A 22,385-nucleotide genomic window follows, 5' to 3' on the forward strand; every position below is an offset into this window, starting at 1 on the left:
GGAGTAGATAGTATTTCAGAGGGCTTCTGTGTGAAGGAAGACGATTCTTATTCTGGCTCTTAAGAATTCAGAGACTTCTTTCATTTGTGGGAATACTTGCACTTATTTTCCTTGGAGGAGCTGACAGGTTCTGGCCTGTTCTTTTTAAAATTCAGTGGTGTCAGGCTGTGTATGGCTCTGCTAGAAAGTGCTCTTTCACTGCTTGGTCTTGTTGCTGGCAGAGAACTGTCTTCTTTTTGTTTTAAGTCCCGTTCTTATTGTATTCACTGTCTCTTTTTTTTTAATTGAAAAACTAATTTGTGTGCAGATGTATCCTTTGCTTATAGTGGTAGTTTAAGATCTTGAATTTTCCCATAATATTTCTGGCTAGGTTATGTAAAAAAACCCAAAAAACCAACTGGCCATTGGTGGAGAAGTTCCTGGGTAGGAGGACTGTGGTAGTGCTCACATATTGTTTATGAACTTGGAGGTTTTTTATACAAAAATGTTCATATTGGTGCAATTAATGTGGCATATATACCACATCTAAAAAATAATGGAGTGTTTTGGAACTGGCAGAAGTTTTTAGTAAGGTCTTTATTTTACTTTCTTGATGTCAAAAATGTTCAGGGATGGGTTTTTCAAATTGGTTTGGCAAGTGAAAGACTATTGGAAAACAATTTGATTGTATTGTTTGGCTGTAAATAACTACTTAAAAATATTAATTTGAAAACTTTTGTATTGCCATTTAAAATTTCTGTGGCTAGGTTTCCATACCTTAAAAGAACTGTACATATTTCTTCCCAAGATGTACCTCATGTTCCTTAATGTCAGTAGGATAGGTATGTAAGCTGATGTTTTGTTCCTTAAACTATGCTACAAGTATATTAATAATTTCAGATGAGTGCCAAATTCAGCATACTGTCATGCTGCTGTCAGGCAAAAGAAGTAGTTGGTTGTTCCTTCCGATCTGCCCATCGAAGATTGATTTGGAGAAGAGAAGTATATGGTTCCTTATGACGGCAGTAGTAACCTTTACATTTAAGCAGCAACATGGTCAGAGAATGTAATAAATTTTTAAAAATACTAGTAGATCTTTTGGTGTGTTCAGTGGTGCAGTTCTACTCTAGTGTCTGTAAAATGGCTGTCGCCGTTTGATGACAACTAGACAGCAGCTGTGACAAATAGCAACTATCTCCTTACAGGCTGAACAGTTCTTTCCTTAATTGGTTTCAGAATTTTATTTTATTGTATTACTCTTGTTTTTTTAATTACTCTTGTCTGATGGAGTCTCTGAAATTATTTTTTTCTCCCTTGAAGCTGTCTCTGTAGTTTGAAAAGAAACATATTAAAAAACTCATTTAAATCAAGAAAATTCCAGTTTTCGTGCCTAGTAGGGCATTTCTTAAAATGGGATAATGGTCTCCCTTTCCATAGCTTTGCAAGTGATTGGGAAAGGTCTTTAAGGAACTTTTGCTTTACAGGAAACGGAGAGCTCTTAATCTAATCAAAGGAATTTTGGTGATGTAAGCATTGTTCTGTGCTGAGAATGGTATAAGAGAGGTTCCTTAAAATCAATTTCAAGAATAAAGTGAGCTTTTTGTTAAATTCTAACTAAAATTAAGTTGGAGGGATCCAAGGAAAACTTCTACTAAATGCAGTTTTAACTTTCCTGAAGGAAGATAAAGGATTTTTTAAAATGAGTCATAGTAGATTTTATTGTTCAGTACAGTAACGTAAAGTGTATCTCATCTGAATTTAGGCATAACTTTCAGGTTTGGTCCTTACTTTGGTCTTCTGTATCCATTCTTGAGTGACCTTATTTCTCACACAGGCTAGGCCCCTGAAAAACAAGTTACTGTTTAAATGTGTATTTAGGAACCTGATTTTAGCTGTGTGTTACTGTAGATACTTCCCCCAAGCTAATCTTGAGCTTAGTTCTAGTGCTGTTGCTCAGCCCATTGGGCACTTCTGCTAACACTTCTTTCCACCTGCCTCTCAGTCTTGCTTCGTGGTTTGTCACAAGTGGACTTGCAACTCTGAGGTTACGCAAAAACATGTGAGTGAGTGAAACAAAGGCAATCGATCTCTCATTCAGCATGGGCCAAAGGTCTGACATGTTGCATCACCTTCCTTATTCCCAAGATTCTTCTTGATCTCAAGGGAGTCCATGTAAAAACTGTGATTGCCGTTGCGAGGAGTTTCAGTGTTATTATTATACTTTGATAGGCTGCTTTTTTGTTGTTGTCTAGGTGAGTTCTTGTGGGGCCTGAGGAGCCCTGGCACCATAGTAAGGATGCTAGTGAATGCGTGCTTGGAAGCAGGACCATAGCAGCAGCAGCTTGGATCAACTGAAATTGCTGCAGATATACAGCCTGAGTGGTAGACGGTGATACTATGGAAACCAGAAGGAAAGATGAGAAGATATCCACCTTTCCCTTCCTTCAAGATAGTACCAACTGCATTTAAAACAGTTGTCTAATCTGTCAAAAAAACCTCCAGTATTACCTATCACATCCTCCCAGGTAGTCAGTCCCACTCTTCAGCTATCTTTTCGCAGCTGTATAGAAGAGTCCTCAAATGAAGAGAAAAATGGGATTTTAAAGACTTGAGTTTCTTAGATAACTTGGCTGTTGAAAAGTTTAACTTAGCTAGCATTCAGTAAAAGCTGTATGTGTGGAAGTTACACTTGCAGAATGCAGGGTAAGAAAGCATAGAGAACTTAAAGATCATGATAATGCACTGCAGCACCAAGCTCAGTGTTTCCAAGCATATCCTTCTGCAAACTTTGTTGTGAATAATTATATGCTAATATGCTAATTGGCTAAATAATTCCCAGTGGCGTTTCACTTACAAGTTGCCTGTGGAAAACTGATGAACAAATTATGCCATCTGTTTCATATATGTGAATTATTTTAACCACAGCTTTTTTGTGTTGTCCACTCAATAGTCTCTTCTGAAATGTTCTTCTAAGCAAATAATTTCTATTCTTTTTCTCCCGTTGCAAAGTTATGTTTGCATAGCAATGTTGAGTTGATGAAGAAAAAATTAGAATGGCTGACATTTTGATAGGGTGAAAAATATGGATGGGTAGAGAAAAGATAAAGGTCTCAAAATAGAGCATTACAACCATCATGAAGTTCTTGTTTCATACAGATTTCTTGTCCCAGTGGTTTGTTCTGTGCTTTTCTGCTTTTGATCTTGTGTGTTCACTTTGTGCTTTTAATGCTTAGCCTTACCCATTTGACCTATTTTCCATTTTTGCATGATTCTTTCCAGATCACTAAAACCAAATTCCTCTTTTGTGTGTATTCCCTTAACAGCATGGTGTGGGATATTTTGCACCTCTGTTTGTGTCACTTCTTTAGAAAGTAAGTTATACTTGCACTGACCTCCTTTTCCCCTTGTATGAGGTTTTATTCGCCTTGGATCCTACCTTCCAGTTATGTGAGTGATGAAGCTTTCCTCTTTTTCCTTACAAAAATCATGGCCACTGTGTTATGTGATCCCTGTCATTCAATTTTGCACATACTATCAAAGGCAAATGTAGAAGAATTTTACCTCTAATTGTACTTTCTGTTTCATTAATTAACCACTTGTCCCAACACACTGCAGTATTTTGTTGCACAGCATGCATTATGTGGTGGTATTATCTCAAAGGGCAATGTCTGGTATGTGTTAGTGACATTATGACCACTGCCATATCAAAGATGCCAAAGTAATGGAACAGAGCTCTGATTCTGGACTCTGCAATGTCTTCTACCTGTGCCCCTCACTGTGATACTACCGTAACTTCTATTTTCTTCAATTGCATACAGTTGTATATAGTGTGCAGAGGTTTCCTTCTTTCACTTGCTTCAAAAAAAAAACCCATCTTGACAGTTTTTATTCATCTGTAACTCTGGTTGGCTTTATAGAAAGATTGCCAGTCTTCTAAAAGCTCCTGTTGTTTGCACATGAAATCTTAATTATGAAAACATAATTAGGAATTGGGAAGTTGTCTTTGACTACGTACAAATATGCCTTTCTACTTCATATGCTTTTAGTCTATTACAATAATGAGAAATTAATGAGGCCATTTAACTTTGTAAAAGGAGGGGCTGTTAGCAGTTTCTGCAAAATACACGGTATGATGTCAGTTATGTCAGGGATCAAATGTTTGTTCTCTCTGATTGTTGGTCTGGGCTCAGTGATTTGGAAAAGTCCCATAGTTCTTAATACATGAACACCATATCCTATGCAGTAGAAAGTTTGCTCTGCTTTTACAGTTGGTGTTTGGAAAGACATTAGGGATCCTTTGTTGCTTCTGAGAAGAACTCAAGACACAGCAGTTGACAGTAGAGATTAAATAGGCTAGTGCGCAGTAAAGAAGTAAGATTTAAGACTTAAGAATGAAGATCTGAATTCAGAAATCCATGGAGGTTGAAAAAAAAAAACAAACACCAAACCACCTCTTCCTAGAGGGCTTTCAAGTTATCTTTGTGATGCCTAATTAAAAAAATGCAGAAGTTACAAATGGAGAGGGATGTGTTTTGTTGGATGAGTGCAGTATGCTGTGTTTCCAAGGATTTCTAAACTTTGATTCCTTTAGTAAATTTGCGGTTGAATTTCCATTGTTGTAAGCAAGTTTCCATCTGAAAAGTCAGAGCAGCTTATTTGCAAAATGAAGAATGTGATTTGTTACAGAAAGTATGTAGCAATAACTTGTGCTATTGTTATGACTATTTTCTGTGACTCTGGATATTACCGTTGTAGTCTGTTTCACCTTAGAGAACAGGTTAATGCACTAGGTGTAGCACTTTAAATGGAAGCTGGCAGGACTCTTGTAAGCTGTCAAATCTCCCAGGTAATCAAACTGTGTTCTGAGTATTTGTAAACTTTGGTGGAGGTGATATTTGCTGAAGTTCTACTTTTTATTTGTTTTTCTTTTCTTAAAGCTAAAAGAGGAAGACAGATGATTTGACGCTTCTTGCCATAAATTAAAGCATTATAATATAAACATACATAGTTTATAATGTAAATAACATTGATAAATTACTTTTAAAGTTCAACCTGCAAACGACAAAAAATTGATGCTCCTATTACCTCTTTAAAAAAATAAAAAATAAAAAATTAAAGTACTGTGCCATATTCCAGGAAATAGAGGGTCACTGTAAAAATCAAACAGTATCAAAATCTTAGCATTGTACTTGGATTAGTTACTGAGAGCCTGAAACATCTGGCAGGGCACTGAAACTAAGGTATGTTATTAAGCTAGGTAAATAAAGGTGATGTGAACAGTTGAGATGATTTAGACTAGGTGAACAAATCAAATGGCAATTCTGTGATGGTTTTTGGTTGCTACTTCCTCTGTAGCCTTTGCTGTCCTGAAGTTATCATGAAGACCAGGAGGAGGAAGAGATTTTTTTTCCATTTTTCTTTAGGTGTGAATTTCATCACTTTGTATACTCCTTGTGATCTCCACCACCTCCTTATTTTTGAGGCAAAATTTTAAAAGTTATTAGATTTATAGGCTAATCAGGGCCTGAACCTGAACATGAGTAGGTTCGTATTAGGAATAATGGTATTTTGCGCTTGGCATATGTTGTGGCTTGGGTTAGACTGGCCACTGAAATGAATGACAGATGCTGTACCCACCTCTCTCTCCAAGGACAGGAGGGAGAGAGAGAGAAAAAGACTTATGAGTTTAGGAAAAAACTAAACTACTTGAATGAAATATTAATAATAAAATAATGAAATATGTACAATAGTTACAAAACCAGGGTGACAGTCATGGCACTGGCAGGCACTGAGGAAGTCCCAGATTGGACTCACCAATGGATGGGAACTGGATTCCAAAACTGGATTCTGGATCTGGATTAAGGAATGCATGGATCAAGATCAAAGGCAGATCTTTGCATGACAGCCATTGAAGAAAGCAGGTTGATTCTTTGATCCCTCAGCTTTTATACTGAGCATGGGGCAGATGGGATGGAATTCCCTGTTGGTCAGTTCTGGGTCACCCGTCCTGTCCACTCTTCCCCACAGGTGCGACCCCTCCATGCTTTTCCGCTTTCAACCCTCCAACGGGGCAAATAAGAAAGTGAGCTGACTTTGATTGTTATAGCAATGAGTGTAAGAACCTCCCTGTGTACCATTTCTTGGCATAAATTAGAAACAATCAGGTCTTACCAGTTCTCTGGATGCAGACGCTGTCTGAAAAATAGGCTGCTAATTCAGAGAGTTCAGTTAGTTATAAGAGGCTTAGCTGAAAAGTTACTGAACAGAAACTTAGTTCTGTTTTACCTCGAACCAGGACAGCATAACAGCCTATACAATTTCTGATCAGCTTTTTTTAGCTCAGTGCAGCTGTTCACTCTGAAATTGCTCTTGACCAACCTCTTCCAGTTTTCACTAATGCAACAACCATTACAGTACTGTCACAAATTTCACCCAGCAGGTTTGACTTTCAATCACTCCTAAAATCTCCGTAACCAGTTGGGGGGGCAGGAAACCTGCCAAGGTAACAGACCTAAATGTTCTTTTTTTCTTCACTCCCTTTTTCTACCTCTCCTTTACAATTTAAACAATTATTTTTTTTCTGCCAGGTAGACAGGAAAGATAGATTTTTTATGTTTATTTTTTTTTGGATTTAGATTATTTTTTTAGCAGGTTAAATCAGTGGTGTCTACAATGCAGTTAAAAGTTTGGTCTGCTTTCACAGTTGGTGTCTGGAAGGACCTAAAAGATCCCTCAGTGCTTCTGGGAAGTGTGGAAGTCACAGCAGTTGACAGTAGAGGTTAAAATAGGCTAGCAGGCATTATGGAAATCAGAATAAAGACTGTCAGGTCAAAGTTCTGTATTTTAAAATTCATGGAGGAAAAAAGTGTTTTTCAAATTCGAAGCTTTTTCAGAATTTCTCATGATTGTCCAGTGCGTTGCAATATGTAAACATTGACTTCGTTCTCCAGATGCATTTGGTTTAAAAATATATACTAGCTTTTACTGTTTAGATGTATGTTTGATCTTAGATGGCTACATGACTTCTGGTATAAAGAAGTGAATCTGTTCCACAGACTCACCAGTGTTTGGGATATTAAAGAGAAAAAAAAAAAAAGAAAAAAGGAGCTAAATTGTGTATGTATTTTCTTGTAGCTGAGTGGCCACAAGCATTACCTTGATTTTTATTTGAGGGCTATGTAACTGTCCAGACACTCATGTACAAAGAACGCTCACTGACATTAAAACATACACGTTTTTTGGAAAGGGGGGTTAACTTGTGATGACTGTTGAGAAAACTGTAGGATGTTTCATATATTACCTCTTTTCCTACACCAAATTGTGCTTCCTTTCACTTTTTTACATCTGCTTGTTGGCACACTGACTTAACAGTCTGGTCACCTCTGAATGAAGGCAATTAAATCATGAAAATTATAGTTGGCGTTGTTTTAAAGCATAAAGAAAAGCTCTGTAAAGAAGCTAAAATGTAATAAAAGCAATTTAGGTCACACTTTTCACTTGATGTTAACAATCCAGCTGCCTTCTGAGTGTTCTGAAAACAAGGCAATGCAAAAAACCTCTGAGGTCCCTTCTTCAGTTCCTGCTCCCAGGGACACAGAAGTATGCTGATATTTTTAACTTGATTTCCTATGGAAATAAGATGTATGTATGCAATTTGTATGTGTGTCGGAGGAAGTTTTGTGTGTCCCAAGCCCCTTTTTTGCAAATAATCTTATATAAATAATCCTAGTGTTCTAATTCTACTGGAGAGGGAAGGGGGAAGCAGTTCTGGTTGACCTAAATTTGTCAACTAAATGTGACAGTGGTCCAGAGTACCAGCAAGTTTTGTAGAAAAATAAACAAGATGAGATTATAGCTAACTGGGAAAACTGGTGCTGATGCATGTATCATACTAGAGAATCCAGATGGGAGGGAGAATTTATAAATGTTACCATCTGTGCAAGAAGTTTGTTCAGTGCCTAAGAAGGTGTTAACTCTGGTCTGGAGCATCTCAAGGAAGTAGGGGAGTTAGCATAATTAATGCCTTTTGATCTTGGAGCTGCTCTTCTGTAGCTCCAAGATTACTATGAATAGTTTTGGGACAGTCAGCGTGGGGTATCACGAGAGGACAACTATGAATATGTGCTGATGATTTTTTTTTATATTTTTTTTTCCCTGCTGTGAAGCATCTTTAATTTAGAAGTTTTTCACCTTCCTGTGTCACAAAGGTGTAACGAAGATTTCCAGTTTCACTCTGGGGCTGAAATCTGGCAGTGTATGACTCTGCCCCCAAATGGTTTGGTGGAAGCTCGTTGCCATATGGATCTACAAGTCCTTTTAATGAACTGAGGAACTGACTTGTGAAGCTATTTTCACAACTACCACAGGGAAAAGTGTAACTGGGCAAATCTTACCAGTAAAAGTGAGTCTTGCAGTAAATTAAACAGCTGTGACTTTCATAGTTGTATTAAGAGATGTTGCTTTAAAGTTGTAACCAAGTAGCACAAGGGCTTCCGAGGTATTTAACTTGGTGATTCTTTAATGGAATACACTATAAATGCTGTTTATAGAATTAGAAATGACTGGTAATACCTTTGCATGTTGTGCTGACAAACTGCCATTGTCAAGAATGCAGTCTTGTGTTGAAAACTTCCAGTTACTTAGGACAGATAAAATTATTATTCTGATAATTCCCATTTTCTGCCTGGTGCTAACTTAGTATCCTGGTGTGAATTTAATTTGAGATTATATGTGCTTTTCTGAGGTGTCAGCTGCCCCATTCTGGGGGTTTTGTGTCTTCCATTCTGGGAGTTTTATGTCTTCCTGGAGGAAGAGCACTTTTAAGGTTTAGAAAGTGGCTATCTCTAATAAATAGGTTATCTGAAAGCACAGATATGAGAACAAAATTAATCACAAATGCACTCATGTGCGAACACACACCCCAAAAGGGGGAGGGGGTATGTTCCTGAAAATCCAGGTGTGTGTTTCAGAAAAAAAAATATACACCAAACAATCTATTTTGTTTGTGTATTGTTGGTCTTAAACAGGCACAATTACGTCTTGTATTTTTTAACTTCTAGTATTCTCCCTGTGCCCACTGGAAAATCTTAGGTGTCATTTTGGTTTGCTTTTTGTTTGTTTTTTATCTCTCATATTTAAAATAATAGATTGTGCAAGGTGAAAAGATAGCAATACATTTGATTTCAGATGAGGTTTCTCTTTTTGAATGTACTAGCCACTAAAGAAGCCTTCCAGCAGTAGACCTGGAGAGATACTTCTCACAACAGCTAGGAAAAAAAAATGCAATTTTAACTATCACCCGGGACAAGGTGGCAGTTGTAGTGAGAAGCTACATGGATTGCATTTGGAATGTGATTCTTAAATAGCATGTTTCATCAGTGCTTTTAAGAAATTATTTTTTTTTTTTTAAAAATCTAAAGATAATAAGAAATGCATTCTTCAAACAAATACTGCTTTCTTGTTAATGGAAAGAAGACAGAATTTATATTCATTTGGATGAATTAATGCACGAGGCCTGTAGGAACCTAATGACAGCATTTGTCATGGATGTTGGCTTTCGTTGAAGTTGGTGGGATTTCTAAAGTTCGCTTGAAATTGAGCTAAAAGGCCATTCAAGGGTTAGTACTAGTACCTGTTCCCATGAGCTGGGCCTAAGCAACTAAGATTGTGTAAAAACAGTTAATTTATAATCTGGCAAAATTAATGCCTTGTGCTGTCAGTAAAAAGTGAATTTGTGCTATATAAGTAGAATGCAATTTAAAATTCAAGAACAAAAAAGAGAGGCTGGGTAGGCAGCTTGCATTTGTTGTCTGTCACTTCAGTTCTGAAGACCTGAGCTGCATGGTGGGCAGGGTGGTGCTGATACAGCAGGCTTCTGCCTGGGCAGAGAAATTAAAAAGGCACCCGTGTAGTTTTAGAGAAGAATGCGTGTGTCACTTTTTCACAAAATCATGGAAATTGCACTTTGTATTAGTTAAGAAGCGCACGATTCAACCATTCCAGTGTGAGAAACTAAACTGTAGAACATAGATTTTTCATTTAAAGGTTGAAGCATATATTGAGTAGGCGTCATTCTTTTAAGTCTGCATTTAGGACAAGGAGATGTTCTGAACGGAATGTTGGAATTGAGGCTGTAGACTTGTGTCTCAGGAGCTGAACAGATCACACTAGTTTTTGCTGCAGTTAAGACTCATGACCAGAATGTTGACTCATCAAGAGTGTCTGGAAAAAATACTCTTTAAACTGGACTTTAATGTTTCTTTTGTCATCAGGTAGGTTGTGTGGCATCTAAGAAGTTAAACAGGAGACCTTTATAGCCCAGTCTCTCACTGAATACCTACAGTATTTTTAAGACTAAATGTTTTCCTGCTCTACCACCCCCGACTCCCCAAGCCTTACTTTATTGTCAGCCTGCCCTTTGTTAGGTACATGCAGAGATCCAATGCTTAAGTTACAATAGTTTCCTGCTATCGTAATAAATAAATAAGTAGTGGTATCTTAGCCTGGAAGTGGGTCCAAGACTTAAGTTGTGACCCGTCTTCACACTGTTAAACTTTAGCAGAACTGAGACAGTAGCTCTTGCTATGCATAATGCAAAGCACCTGAGAAGCAACCCTGTACCATTTTAGTAGCTGCAGAGTGGAGAAAATAGGTGAAGTAGTACTTGCTGTGCAAAAAATTATTAGCATGGAATAGGAGACAGTTGTCCCCTATTTAGATGTTTAACACAACTCCAGTTAAGTTACAGCTGTACGCTCTGTTTCTCAAAAGAGTAGGAACCAAAATAATTCTATTCTAGGCACCTCTAGGAATAAAATAAACTGGCATAGGTAGGAAAAAATTACCTTCTTCATGATGTGTGAGCTCTTGTATTTGGTGGTTACAGAACTGGGGATCTTATTGTCTCATTTCCTATCCTTGGCAATATTGCAGGGGGTGTATTTTCAAATGAATGAAGTGTTCTTGAATAATTTGTCTGACTGCTGGGAACAAACAGGGTCTTTCTCAGTGTCTGGCATGAGTGGTTTCTTCAGCAAACTTCCTACTGAAAGTAAGTTCCCATGTTGCATTCATAGTTGGCTTTTGCTGAGTATGTGTGATCATATTTTAGGAAGTTTTAGGAGTAGAAGAACGTTTTGTTATGGTCATGGAGGCATGTAGAGAACAACAGTTCGAGGGGTTCTGGTGGTTGTACCTAGGGGTCAGTTGATTAAACAGTCTCCTTCTATTAGTGATAAAAATGACATTTCTTTTCCTACAAAAGCTGTTTTAACAGAAGTTTTTTATGTCTGTGTTCATGCATTGATAGAGTTACAAGCATGGATCATTATTAATTAATATTAAATGTGTGAAGATAGGTAAGCTAGATAAGCTACACTCAGTTTTAAAAGCCATCAAAACTGAATTGTTACCTTTAAATAGGAGTTTGATGTGTAGGGTAATGCTAATCCACATCCAAATAAAGAAATTACTAAGATGCATTAATCGCATGAAGACTACAATGAAGAATGTAATTGGCTGCAGTAGGAAAATACTGATCAGTAACATTAGAAGCGTTTTTTCTAAGGAGGCATTGTTTTGTGCCTTTTTTTTTCTTTTTTTGTTTGTTTGGAGTTTCAGGGGCAATTAATAGTCTGGTTCTCTGAAGACGAAGCAAATACAGTTTTGAAGCCTTTCATGAAAAGGTTTCTTACTGGTGTTATGTATGCTTCCCAGATTACTGGAAAATTAAATTCAGTGAATGAGGCCTAGGAATTTTTATTACTTTTTTTTTTAATAAATTTTTAGTTACGTAGGAGGTGCTACTTGTTCTGATTAAAGAGAAATAGGACTTTCTTTCTTCTGATGTGGTTGAGAAATTAAATTAAAGAATAGCTTTACTGATGTGGCTAAAAACGGATGTAGAAGATGGGAGGGAGAGCTAATTCAAAAGAGGTATCAAATAATATCTGATTATGTAATATTTTCTCAAATGTTTACTCAAAACATTTTTAACTGCGAAATAGCTCACCTCAACAAGACTGCTCACAGAAATTATGCTAATAGTAACTACTGTTATGGAAATCTTCCAAGATGAGTTTATTTGTTAGCTACCACTATTCAGTGTGCCATCCTCCAAACCATCACTCCTATTGCTTATCTGTTGGGCTTTCATTGAATAAAATATGGACTATCACGAGTGGAGATTATAAGGTTTAGTATTTATTGTTTGAAGTTCCTCATGGAAGAGGATACACAACACTCCCCCGCATTTATGTCTACTGCTCTACATAAATGTCTCATTGTACTGTTGCTTGTGCCACAGTAGTGAAATATCTAGGGCAAAGGGAAATTAGGCTACGCTGATTCTGTCCTATGTAATACTAATAGTTTCTAAGAACGTTAAATGACTGACTCATTAGTTACTAACCAAGTTACTTGAAGTGATTCTTGAAAAGCATCACTTGTAGCTGGATTCTTGCTTGGACTAATAAATAATAGAAACAGGAAATGAAAAGCTATTTGGTGAGATGTAAATTTGTGATGGTGTAGTGATAACAGATTTTTCTTTTGACAGGTTCTGGAAAACATTAACAACACCAATGAATGCCTTGATCTTCACTCTCAGATCCAGATGACTTGGCCTGTTGCTCATAAGGGTATGTATACTTCCGTTGTGAAAGTGTTGACAAAATCTAGGATGATTTTAAAATGTGTCCTTGTAGCTTTTTGTTTTATTCACTTTGGCACCCACACTTAAGAGTGTCTGAACGAAGTGATCTCTGAGTGATTTTAGTGTTGCTTTACAGCCATGGTAAGAAACAATGTCAAATATCTGCTTACTCCTTTAAGGAGGCACAGTGCGTCAACGCAGCCAGAGGCCTCACATCTCTCACTCATGTCACCCAATATCTGGCTGGCAAGTTTCATAGTTTTGCCCATCATCATACCTTTCAAGATGATCTCGTGCAGTCTGCTGAGGAGCAAGATTTCACTTCAGTGTCTTCCTGCAGACCTGGTACTGGTGTCGGGGGAAAAAGAAATAAAGGGTTGGGTAGAATTGGTCATATGCTTGACATATTCCTGGGGCCGTGCTGTCCTTTTAGTCTGCCTGGAAAATCCTTCTAGGACCATCCTAGATACATCACTGATCTTGGTGACTTACTGTCCTCTAAAAAGTTTGAATTTAGCAAAAAGTGGATAACAAACTGTATAATGTTTTAGGACCACTTTCTTTTCTAAAGCGATTACTTTTATTATAACTTAAGCTTCTGTTGTTAGATGTCGTCTGTTACTGAAAATGGGGATGTTACTGCTGGAAAGCCAAATGAAGAGAAAACATATAAAAAGGTAAGTAAGGCTTACAACATTTTCAGTGCATGTTTTTCCCTTCATATTGGTAATTCAAACCTACTGTAAGTGACATGTATTTCAGAACTGGCTAGATGGGATTGAAGTAAGTTTATGAAGGACTGTGTGGCATGGGACCTGTGGTGCTGGTGTGTATCTTTGAGCTGGAGTATTTTTACCGGTAATGTGGTCCTCTGAAAAGATCTGATAGCCGAAGAGGTTGTGTCATGAGAGGTGGGCATGGAGGATTTCCATCGAGTAATAGCAGAGCTGAAAGAACGAGTAACTAACAGATCAGAAACGCAGACATCGGAAAGGTTTTGTAATGTCAAGTTTTATGTAGGTAATTCGAGGGATTTCTAGTGATAATTCTGGGAGATAATCATCCTGAAATGTGATCACACTTTCAGTCTCAAGCCCACGCCAGGTAAACAGTCACCCTTGAAAAGCAGAGAGATTAGTGAAGGAAGAGTTATGTCATCATCTGTTGTGGGACCCATCTGTGTGGGTTCCACATGAGGACTCAATAGCAGTCGCACTGTCACAAGCTGTTTGGTTTGGGCTTAACTTTAAAATCTTATCTTCTAACATAGCAAAATGCCAGTCTGCCTCTCTGTCCTCTCCCAGCAACTGCAAATGGGCTTGCTGATTCAGGATCTGCAAACACTTTGTGGCAAAAAGTACGCGATGCTGTGATGCATGCTGGAATGTCTATAATGCCCAAAATAAAATGAAATCTCTGGGGATAAGGGATTCATTGATACCGCCCTGCTGTAAGGTTACATTTTTTTTCCTGGCCTGGGCCGTGAGAAGGAGCAATCCTCAATCCTAAAAAATGAAGTGGCCTTTTGTTTAAAAAAAACTTTGCATTCTGCTTAACTGTATTATATATCCATTCATCTTTCATAATAGCATGCAAAGATTATGTCTGCATAACTTTAGTCATACATATATATGTAAATAACTTACATAAAAATGGGAAACGTTATGTATGGAAAATGTCTGCTTTGTGATGTAAAATCCAGTGACCCATAGGAGAAAACTAAATAAATGTCTTGGCTTTAGAAGTATTTTTCTTGTCCCAAATACAATGAGGAATAAACCTAACTAATCAATATATATTAAGGAATGTTATAGCTCCTCGTTCTAGAAATGTAAATATCCTGTATTAAGAACTGTGAATTGTCTCAGAAGAGAAATCTGGGGGAAAACTAGAGAAGATAATGAAATCAAATACTTGATTTTATCATTTTTTTTAATCAATCTAGTTTATGTAAGCATATTTTCGTCTTGGAGACAAAGGTGGTTTTTTTATCTAGTGTAAATGAAACTGCTTACCTTAGCCAATATGATCAGTCCCATTGATATAGAGATGAACAATGGGTTGCTAAAACCCATTTCCATCAGAAAACAAAGTATTTCTAACAGCTGTTTGCAAAAAAACAATTTTCATCTAGAAAACCTGCACATTCTTTTCCTTGTGGTTCACTCGCCTTTACTTCTGAAGGCTCCAGGGTGGATGATGTAGATACTGCTTTGAGTAGCAGCTGGACTGGGCTGACTAGTGTAGAAAGGACATACAGCTGCAGTTGCACCTAATGATGTGGGACTGAATTGCTGCAGCAGACGGAGAGTGAGTGGGAGCTAAAGACTCCTTAATCCGCTCCCTCTTCTGTTCTCTCTTCATTCTGTAGTTGTGCCTTTTTCATGCTGTCCACGCTGTCAGGGTGTGCGCTGCTGAGGGTTATATTCTCATCTAGTGGACCTCACCTCTGGGGACTAGTAGCTGTGATCAATTAGTTTGTAGGTCTATGCTAAAAAAGCATCTGAATCATTCACTGGTGAGAGTGGCAAGTCCTCAAAATGTGCTTGTCCTTTCCCTGTGCATATGCATTGGTGTATTTTGGCCTGCTGAACTCTTTAGCATAGTTTGGCCTTAAGAGAGTTTCCGAAGGGGTTACTTGCCTCTTCATCCTAGAGGAAAAATAAATCTTGTTTATAATGGAAAAGTTTATTTCTGACCTCTAGTATCTTTGCTGTGCAGTAGCAATATGTTCCAAAGATGTCCTGAATCTATGTAGATTAGTTACGAGAGCTATCCATATATATGGATATCTGTAGTAATGACTGGCTTTCATTGTTTTAAAGTATATCCCAGTTGGTTAAAAACAAACTTTCTCCAGGAGATCATCTCTGACTTAATCCATGATAAAGCTTTCCAGACTAATAAGTAATCTGTAGGCCTATCAGTTGCATTTCTGTGACTTTATATTCTTCCAATATTTTCTTTATGATTTTGTTCAGCTCAGCTAAAGTAGAAGTTGGTAACATCTTTATGTGAATTAATTAAATCTGCACACAAGCAGCTTTTGCATTGCGATGTCATCAGTCACACAGTAGTCCCTAAATCTGCTTCCAGACAAGACAGATTTCAGTAGCGTCCTGATGCTTAATACTAGGATGGTGGCAAGAATGGGGCACAGACAGGTCTGTCAAAACACATAAAGAGCGTAGAAGAAAATCACACCAGAAAACAAAGCAGATATATATAGAGCACTTGTTGTGGAAACCTGCTACGAGATTACAAGTAGAGATTTTGTTAATCAGGAGGATGCCACACATGCATACAATTAGACTTTGTTTCTCATTATTACATATCTTGCGGCTCTTTTGCTTAGCGTATTACAAGCACTTAACATAACCTGTTCAAAGCTGTGTATCATAAGTGTGAGTCATTTTGCCCAGAAGCAAAGGGAATTTGCCTGAATAAAGGAAACAATTACCTATTGTTAGAGCTTGCAAACATGTACAAGCAGCATTGCTGCATCACTTTTGGCATTGGCTGATGTCCTGCGTCTAATGTCTGCACGTAGGGTATCTACTGTTGCAGACGCTGAAACTTCACTATTGGAATTTTTGCTGCACTGAGACCCATGTTTTCAGTGGCAAACTTTTGAGCACCTTGTACATCTGCAAAGATTCTGAAACTACTGTCTTTAGTGGCTTTGCCTGGAGCAATGGTTACTACCTAACTTAGAGTTCTCAAAGCTAGTACCAAACTTACTGGTCTCAAATTCTTTGTCTCAGAGAGATAGAAGAACCAAAGCACTTGGATTCATGGATACTCCTGAAACTTTGGCATAGATATTTTGAAATGGAGGAGAAATAAATTGAGAGCCATGGAGTCACTTGAATCCAATTCTGGAAAATGAAGGGAGATCAGATTCAGCTTGGGTCAGAAAATCATTCTGATAGCAGTTGAGCTGGAAGAATCTAATGTGTAGATGTCTTAACTGCTTCCTGGGAGAGCATCCCAACAAAGTTGTTAAAATTATTCAAAGAACTACAAGAAAGCTGTTTTCACAGACTTTGAACAGTAATATGTATATATATATAAAAGATACAATATTATCAGTTGCACTTGTTTAATGATCTAGCATTTATGCTAACATTCAGCATACTATGCCAGAAAAAAAGTGAGTTCAACTGTTTATATTTTAATAGCACAGCTATTGATATATAAAATTTAGAAGGCACAGCCAACACTACATAGAACTGCATTAGTTTGTACTGAGGCATCGCTCTATGGTGCCAAGAGAAAGAATGACAAGATAACATGGCATAGACTAGCATAATTTAATTTTTCTGAAAGTAGAGATGCACCCTGGATATTTCTGCTCTTTGCTGCAGACCTTTAGTTTTCTAAGTTTGTGGTACTGTTTTTAATTACGTCTGCATTGTACCAGTAAATACCTCTCTGTTCTCATTATTTTAAGCTATAGATTGCCTTATTATAAGAAAAACCTTTGGTAGAGTTTTCCTCTGGACGTCACAGCTGCTTCTTGCAAAACAGACTAGTGATACTAAGGTAATTTTGTTCTGTAACGAGAAAGAACAACTTAGTAATAGCCATTCGCACACCTTTCCCAGCAGCAGGATCCAGATGTGAGGGTGATGAGCCAAAGTCCAGCTTCATGAAGTGTGACCTGCAGCAGCTGGGCAAACAGTTGATAGAGAGAAAAACATTGTAAACTGAAGGAAGAGTGAAGAAGTACCGTGGCTGTAGTGACCCATGGTTGTAAGTTGTAGAGAAACAGTAGAACTAGTTCAGTCAGTGGGATTTTCTAGTAACTCTTCATATGTGTCTGTTTGTGATTTAATGTAAAATGAAATTGAAAGCTCAAAATGTGGCAGCTGCAGAGAACATGCTGATGTGGGGTGAAGCCACCTCCAGAAGCTTCAGCAGAAGCAGCTGCAAGAAGTTTTGTTTCAATGGGACTGTAAGCACAGCCGGCACCCAAGGATGAGAGAGCTCTAGTGCGGAAGCAGTGGCCTAGGCAATAACCACATAGACTCACAGAATCATCTAGGTTGGAAGGGACCTTCAAGATCAACTAGTCCAACCACCAACCTAACTCTGACAAAAAACCATCACTAAACCATGTCCCCCAGCACCATGTCAACCCAGCTTTTGAACACCTCCAGGGATGGTGCCTCAACCACTTCCCTGGGCAGCCCATTCAATGGTTGATAACCCTTTCAGTGTAACAACTCTTCCTAATATCCAACCTGAATCTCCCCTGGCGCAACTTGAGGCCGTTTCCTCTAGTCCTGTCACCTGTCACTTGGGATAAGACACCGACCCCTGCCTCCCTACACCCTCCTTTCAGGTACATATACATCTTGAATCTAGTTGAAACTTCTTAATCTTCAAAGAGAGCTCTTTTTAAATGTTACTTGAAGAACTGTTTTTCAACAGGTACTTTCCTCAGGTGGTTTGGATTAAGGGTTTACACAATTAATGGAGGCTTATTATCTTTTCAGGAGTCTGGAAAAGATAAACTGTGTTTGCATGGGAGTGATAGTGTGTGTGGATTCCTGTTATGTATGGTAAACAGTATAACTAAAGAACAAATGCTTACTTGTAGAAAATTCACATCTAGCTTAATCCCTGTGGCTTGAATCCTTTTGACCAAGTAAGACCCTGGGGATTTAATATACTTTTTCTTTAACTTCGCTGAGAATGCTGCCTGCAGAAGTCCAGTTCATTAAGTCCCACCAAGCAGCAGAGTGGCCTGTTTCATTAGGTAGATTTTAAAACCTGTTTGGATGACAGTTGTACAGAGGATGAAAGAAAGCAAATGTTGTCTTGCCTTCCAGAGTGATAATGAGGTGGAGTTGCTGAGGCAGAGTTCCTTTTCTTTTTTCATTGCTTTATAGCACCTGCAATAAAGCAGATGTCATCTGGAAGAATCACCAGCTTTGGCCCAGAAAGTTCATAGGCCAAACTTCGGTTGCGATAAAATGAGTTATAAAAAGGGAGAACAGATAAACAAGGACAAAGTTTACATCTATGCAGTCCTAAAGGACATCCCTAGGATGTCTGCTTTTAAAGAAGACAAGAATGTATTTTTCATGAGCTGCTTGCCAGGAATGCATTGAGGCTTAGTAAAGAACAATTGAGAGTTAAAAGAAGAATGGAAAAATAATTTTGTGAATGAGAGTAGAGGGGTACTTCTATAAAATTAAATGAAGCCTGCATCCCACTCAGCTCCTCTCTGCTCATGATTTGTTAAATGATTTGTTTTCTGTCATTAATAGTCCCATACAAATATGGAGAAAATATAAGAAAACTTGTTTAAAAGAATAAACCTATTTAACAAATCTGAAGTCTTTGTGCACTATGTACTCAGACCCAATCTTTTACTGCCACATCAGTGGTTAATTAGGTTTGCCAACCATTTACAGCCTTCACACTCTAATGGAATAATTATTGAGCAACGTGTAATATACTTTTTAAAACCATAGTAACTATATTTTTTTCATCCCTGAATTTCTTTTTTCATTGTTTTTACAGGACAGACTTCTCCAATCATTTCAGTAGCCTTGTCCCTAAGTTGCTCAGTTGTTAAATAGCTTCAGTTCCATTGATTTATTTTTTTTTTATCTGAATGTAAACTGCATTTATATACTTTAAGCATGTGTGATTAACACCTTTTTTTTATGAAAATAACAAATCTAAATTTTATAGAACTAGCCTGAAAGTGATTATCTGTGGGAAAACCAATGTTAAAATCCTACTTAGTCTGTTAGTGGGATCATGTGCAAACTTAATACCTGATTTGAAAGGATTTAGGTTCTCATTTATTTTGCTGCTTTGAAAAAGGGTTTCAGTTTGGAGTGGTGTAGAGCAAGTGGAAGACCCATTGTAGAGAACAGTAATTAATGAGATAGCACATCTAGTGCTTGAATATTTATCTGTGATGCAGATACTCCACATACCTAACTGAGTTCTGTGTTCTGTTCTTCTTTCGTTCTGTAACCTGTTGTTATGCTTTATGACTCTGCATATAATTTTTCATCTCTATAGGCCTTTTAGCAGTGCTGTATGACAAATATAGACAAAATATGTAGTTACTAATGACAAAAAGGGGCAAAGGTATGTTTCATCAGAATGAAGCCAATTCAAGCTTTTATATATAGGGATAAAATTGTTGAGGGGCAGTAGACAGGAGGAATAATTAAGTTTCATTTTGAATATGTTCATATTGTGCATATCAAGGCAGACTGACTAAAATTTAAAATGTAGGAACTGTAAGTGTTACGAGATACAGTGAAGGAATTTTGTAGCCAGAGGTGAAAATAACAATGCCGTTGCAATAAATCCCTCTAATGTTTGCTAATCTATTACTTGAATACAGAGCAACCTAAAGAGGTGGAATGATCTCATTCATTGAATGTGAAGCTGGATCTAGCAGAGTCTGGGAGGCTTTTTGTCTCAACAGTTTAGAAATTGCAGGACTTCTTGTGGAGTGCTTTATCCCAATTACGTGTCTTCCTGGAATGCAGCTCTTTCCCCTTTGCTGATCTGTTCCCATTTCAAGGCAATTGGTGGTAGGGAGGAAAAGAAATGTCCCTGCCTGCCTTTAAATACTGGCAGTGGCACAGGGAATGTGCAATTTCTCAGTTTGCATGGATGCAGGAATTGTAATTTACATTATACGTAATCATATAGTTTCATTTTCAGTATCTAAATAAGGTATAGTTTAAACTGAATTTTTGTGAAAGTCTTGCTTTTCTCTCCTGAACTAACTTTTGTTCAAAATCTAGAGTGGGAAGAAACCATACTTTATTCTGGTTGTGGTTTGGAGAGAAAACCAGGGGTCCCACTAGCAAGGCAAGAGTGTGCTGGCTGTATAGCGCAAATTTAGTGGCCATTGAAATGTGTTCAGGAGGTGATTAATTTTGTGGAGGTAGGCTTTTTGCTAGTTCAGGCTTCACTTGTCCTCCTGCAGCCAGTAGAAAGACAAACATAAGCCCTACCCAGTTTGTATTATGCTGTGAGGGTGTGATTGATTTATTTTTTTTTATTCAGCTGGGTGGTTGACATTAGCGCGTATGTGGATTGGTGAACTGATCCTGCTGAAAACTTTTATCGGCCCTTTTGTGACTGGTTAGCTGGACACAGAAAAACCTCTTGCTGGCACAGCGAGAAGAGTACCAATACATAGATTTTGGGGGGCTGGAGAGCAAAGAGCAGGTGTGTCCTTTTCAACAGCAGCACCAGAAGTAAAGATTAGTGTAAGTCAATAAGACCTTGGCTGGTGTGAGAGAGGTGAGGTTATGTGCCTACACCCATTCAAGTTTATGCTCTTATATGTTGCCAAGGAGAACAGATCCTGGCCTGGCACATTAACGTCCACAGTATCAGAGCCAATAAAAATGAATTCAGTCTGAAACTGGCAACATTTTTATGGGTTTCTGTTTTCATTGTGTACAAAAACCACCAAAGCGGCTGTGCAGTAGACAGAAGTACCCTAATCAGCAAAAGGAGGGTGGTAAATCTTTTACTGTGTTGTGCACCTTTAGGTAGCAAAGAAAGTTGTTGTCACAGTGTGCACCACTTGCTACAATTAATTTCATAGTCTAAAATTCATCAGCTTAAGTTTTTTATCCTGTTGATCATTCTCATCCCTTCATTTCTTAGAGTTTCAGAAGGTGTTGATAATAAATTACATGATTCAAGAGTCACTGTACAATTGCTGTACACTGTCAGCTGTACAGTTACAGCTGAGGCAGGGACTCAGTGCCACTTTCTGAACCTCTGCATGAGGTTAATAGGAAGAAGAAATTATTTCAGTCTCTAAAAGAGAGAACTTGTGGCACAGGTGGTTGTTGAATTTTATTGCTTGCTCTACAGTGGGAGATTATTCAAGAAAAATTGAAATAAATAAGGTGCTTAAGTTTGAAACTAGATTTTGCTGCCTTCATGGGCATTAGAAGAAGTGCCTGGGTAAGGAAAAATGCATGAGAGAGTTCAGTTTTTTCATTTGCATTTGTCAATTCCAATAAATATATTTTTGTAGTAATAAAATGGACGAATCAAGAACATTTTCCCCTAAAGCTTGAGGAACAGCTTTTTTTATCTCTTCCTTGGATTCCATTCTTTATCACAAAATAATAATAATAAAGAAGTTAGATCAAGACAACTATATGTATCGAGACAAATTCCAAGGTTTGTTTTGTTTTTATTTTAAGGCTTGCGAAAACAAAAACTTGTCATTTGCTAAGGGGCTATTGCGTGACCAGCCTTTGCTGGGGTTAACTTATAACAGTGGTTCACAAACAGTTGTCTTCGGGCCAGCAATTGTCATCAGCATGCTGTAACTGCTATCAATTTATTTTAAAGCAGTTATTAAAGTTTCCCCAATTATAACACTGCTTTTCTGTTAAATCCATTGCTGTGATTGCTGCAAAAATAATGGCACTCTTGAATAGGAGTTGAAATTAACAAGCTTATGCTGCAGATCTTGTAGCTAAAATCTGCACCACACTAGTAGAACGCCTCCAGAGACTGTGGGTCGTCTTTTGAATTTGCAGAATTCCTAGAGAAATTGTTCATGAGCTTGAAAGGTGATCCAGAGTTCTTATATTTGATCCAGAGTTCTCTTGAAATCACATTGCCAGATTACTTGCCCTTTTTTTTTTTTAATGGCTTATCCTCTCTCATGAATAAGATACAGTACTGTGCTATCTGCTGCTCTTTCAGACATAGTCCCTTGCTGTAGCAGTGAACA

At 37.8% G+C, this 22,385-nt stretch overlaps 1 protein-coding gene across 1 annotated transcript in view; it reads left to right on the top strand.

The window, feature by feature from the left end:
* Positions 1–22,385, top strand: part of PIP5K1B (phosphatidylinositol-4-phosphate 5-kinase, type I, beta) — a 101,146-nt gene that overhangs the window by 16,349 nt on the left and 62,412 nt on the right. Inside the window, exons 2-3 of the mRNA XM_014951662.1 lie at positions 12,536–12,617; positions 13,240–13,308. Of these exons, the coding sequence (XP_014807148.1) occupies positions 13,240–13,308 (69 nt within the window). The 5' untranslated portion in view covers positions 12,536–12,617. The remainder of the gene's footprint in view (positions 1–12,535; positions 12,618–13,239; positions 13,309–22,385) is intronic.

The sequence above is a fragment of the Calidris pugnax genome, unplaced genomic scaffold (assembly GCF_001431845.1).
Source record: "Calidris pugnax isolate Ruff unplaced genomic scaffold, ASM143184v1 scaffold207, whole genome shotgun sequence".
NCBI lineage: Eukaryota > Metazoa > Chordata > Aves > Charadriiformes > Scolopacidae > Calidris > Calidris pugnax.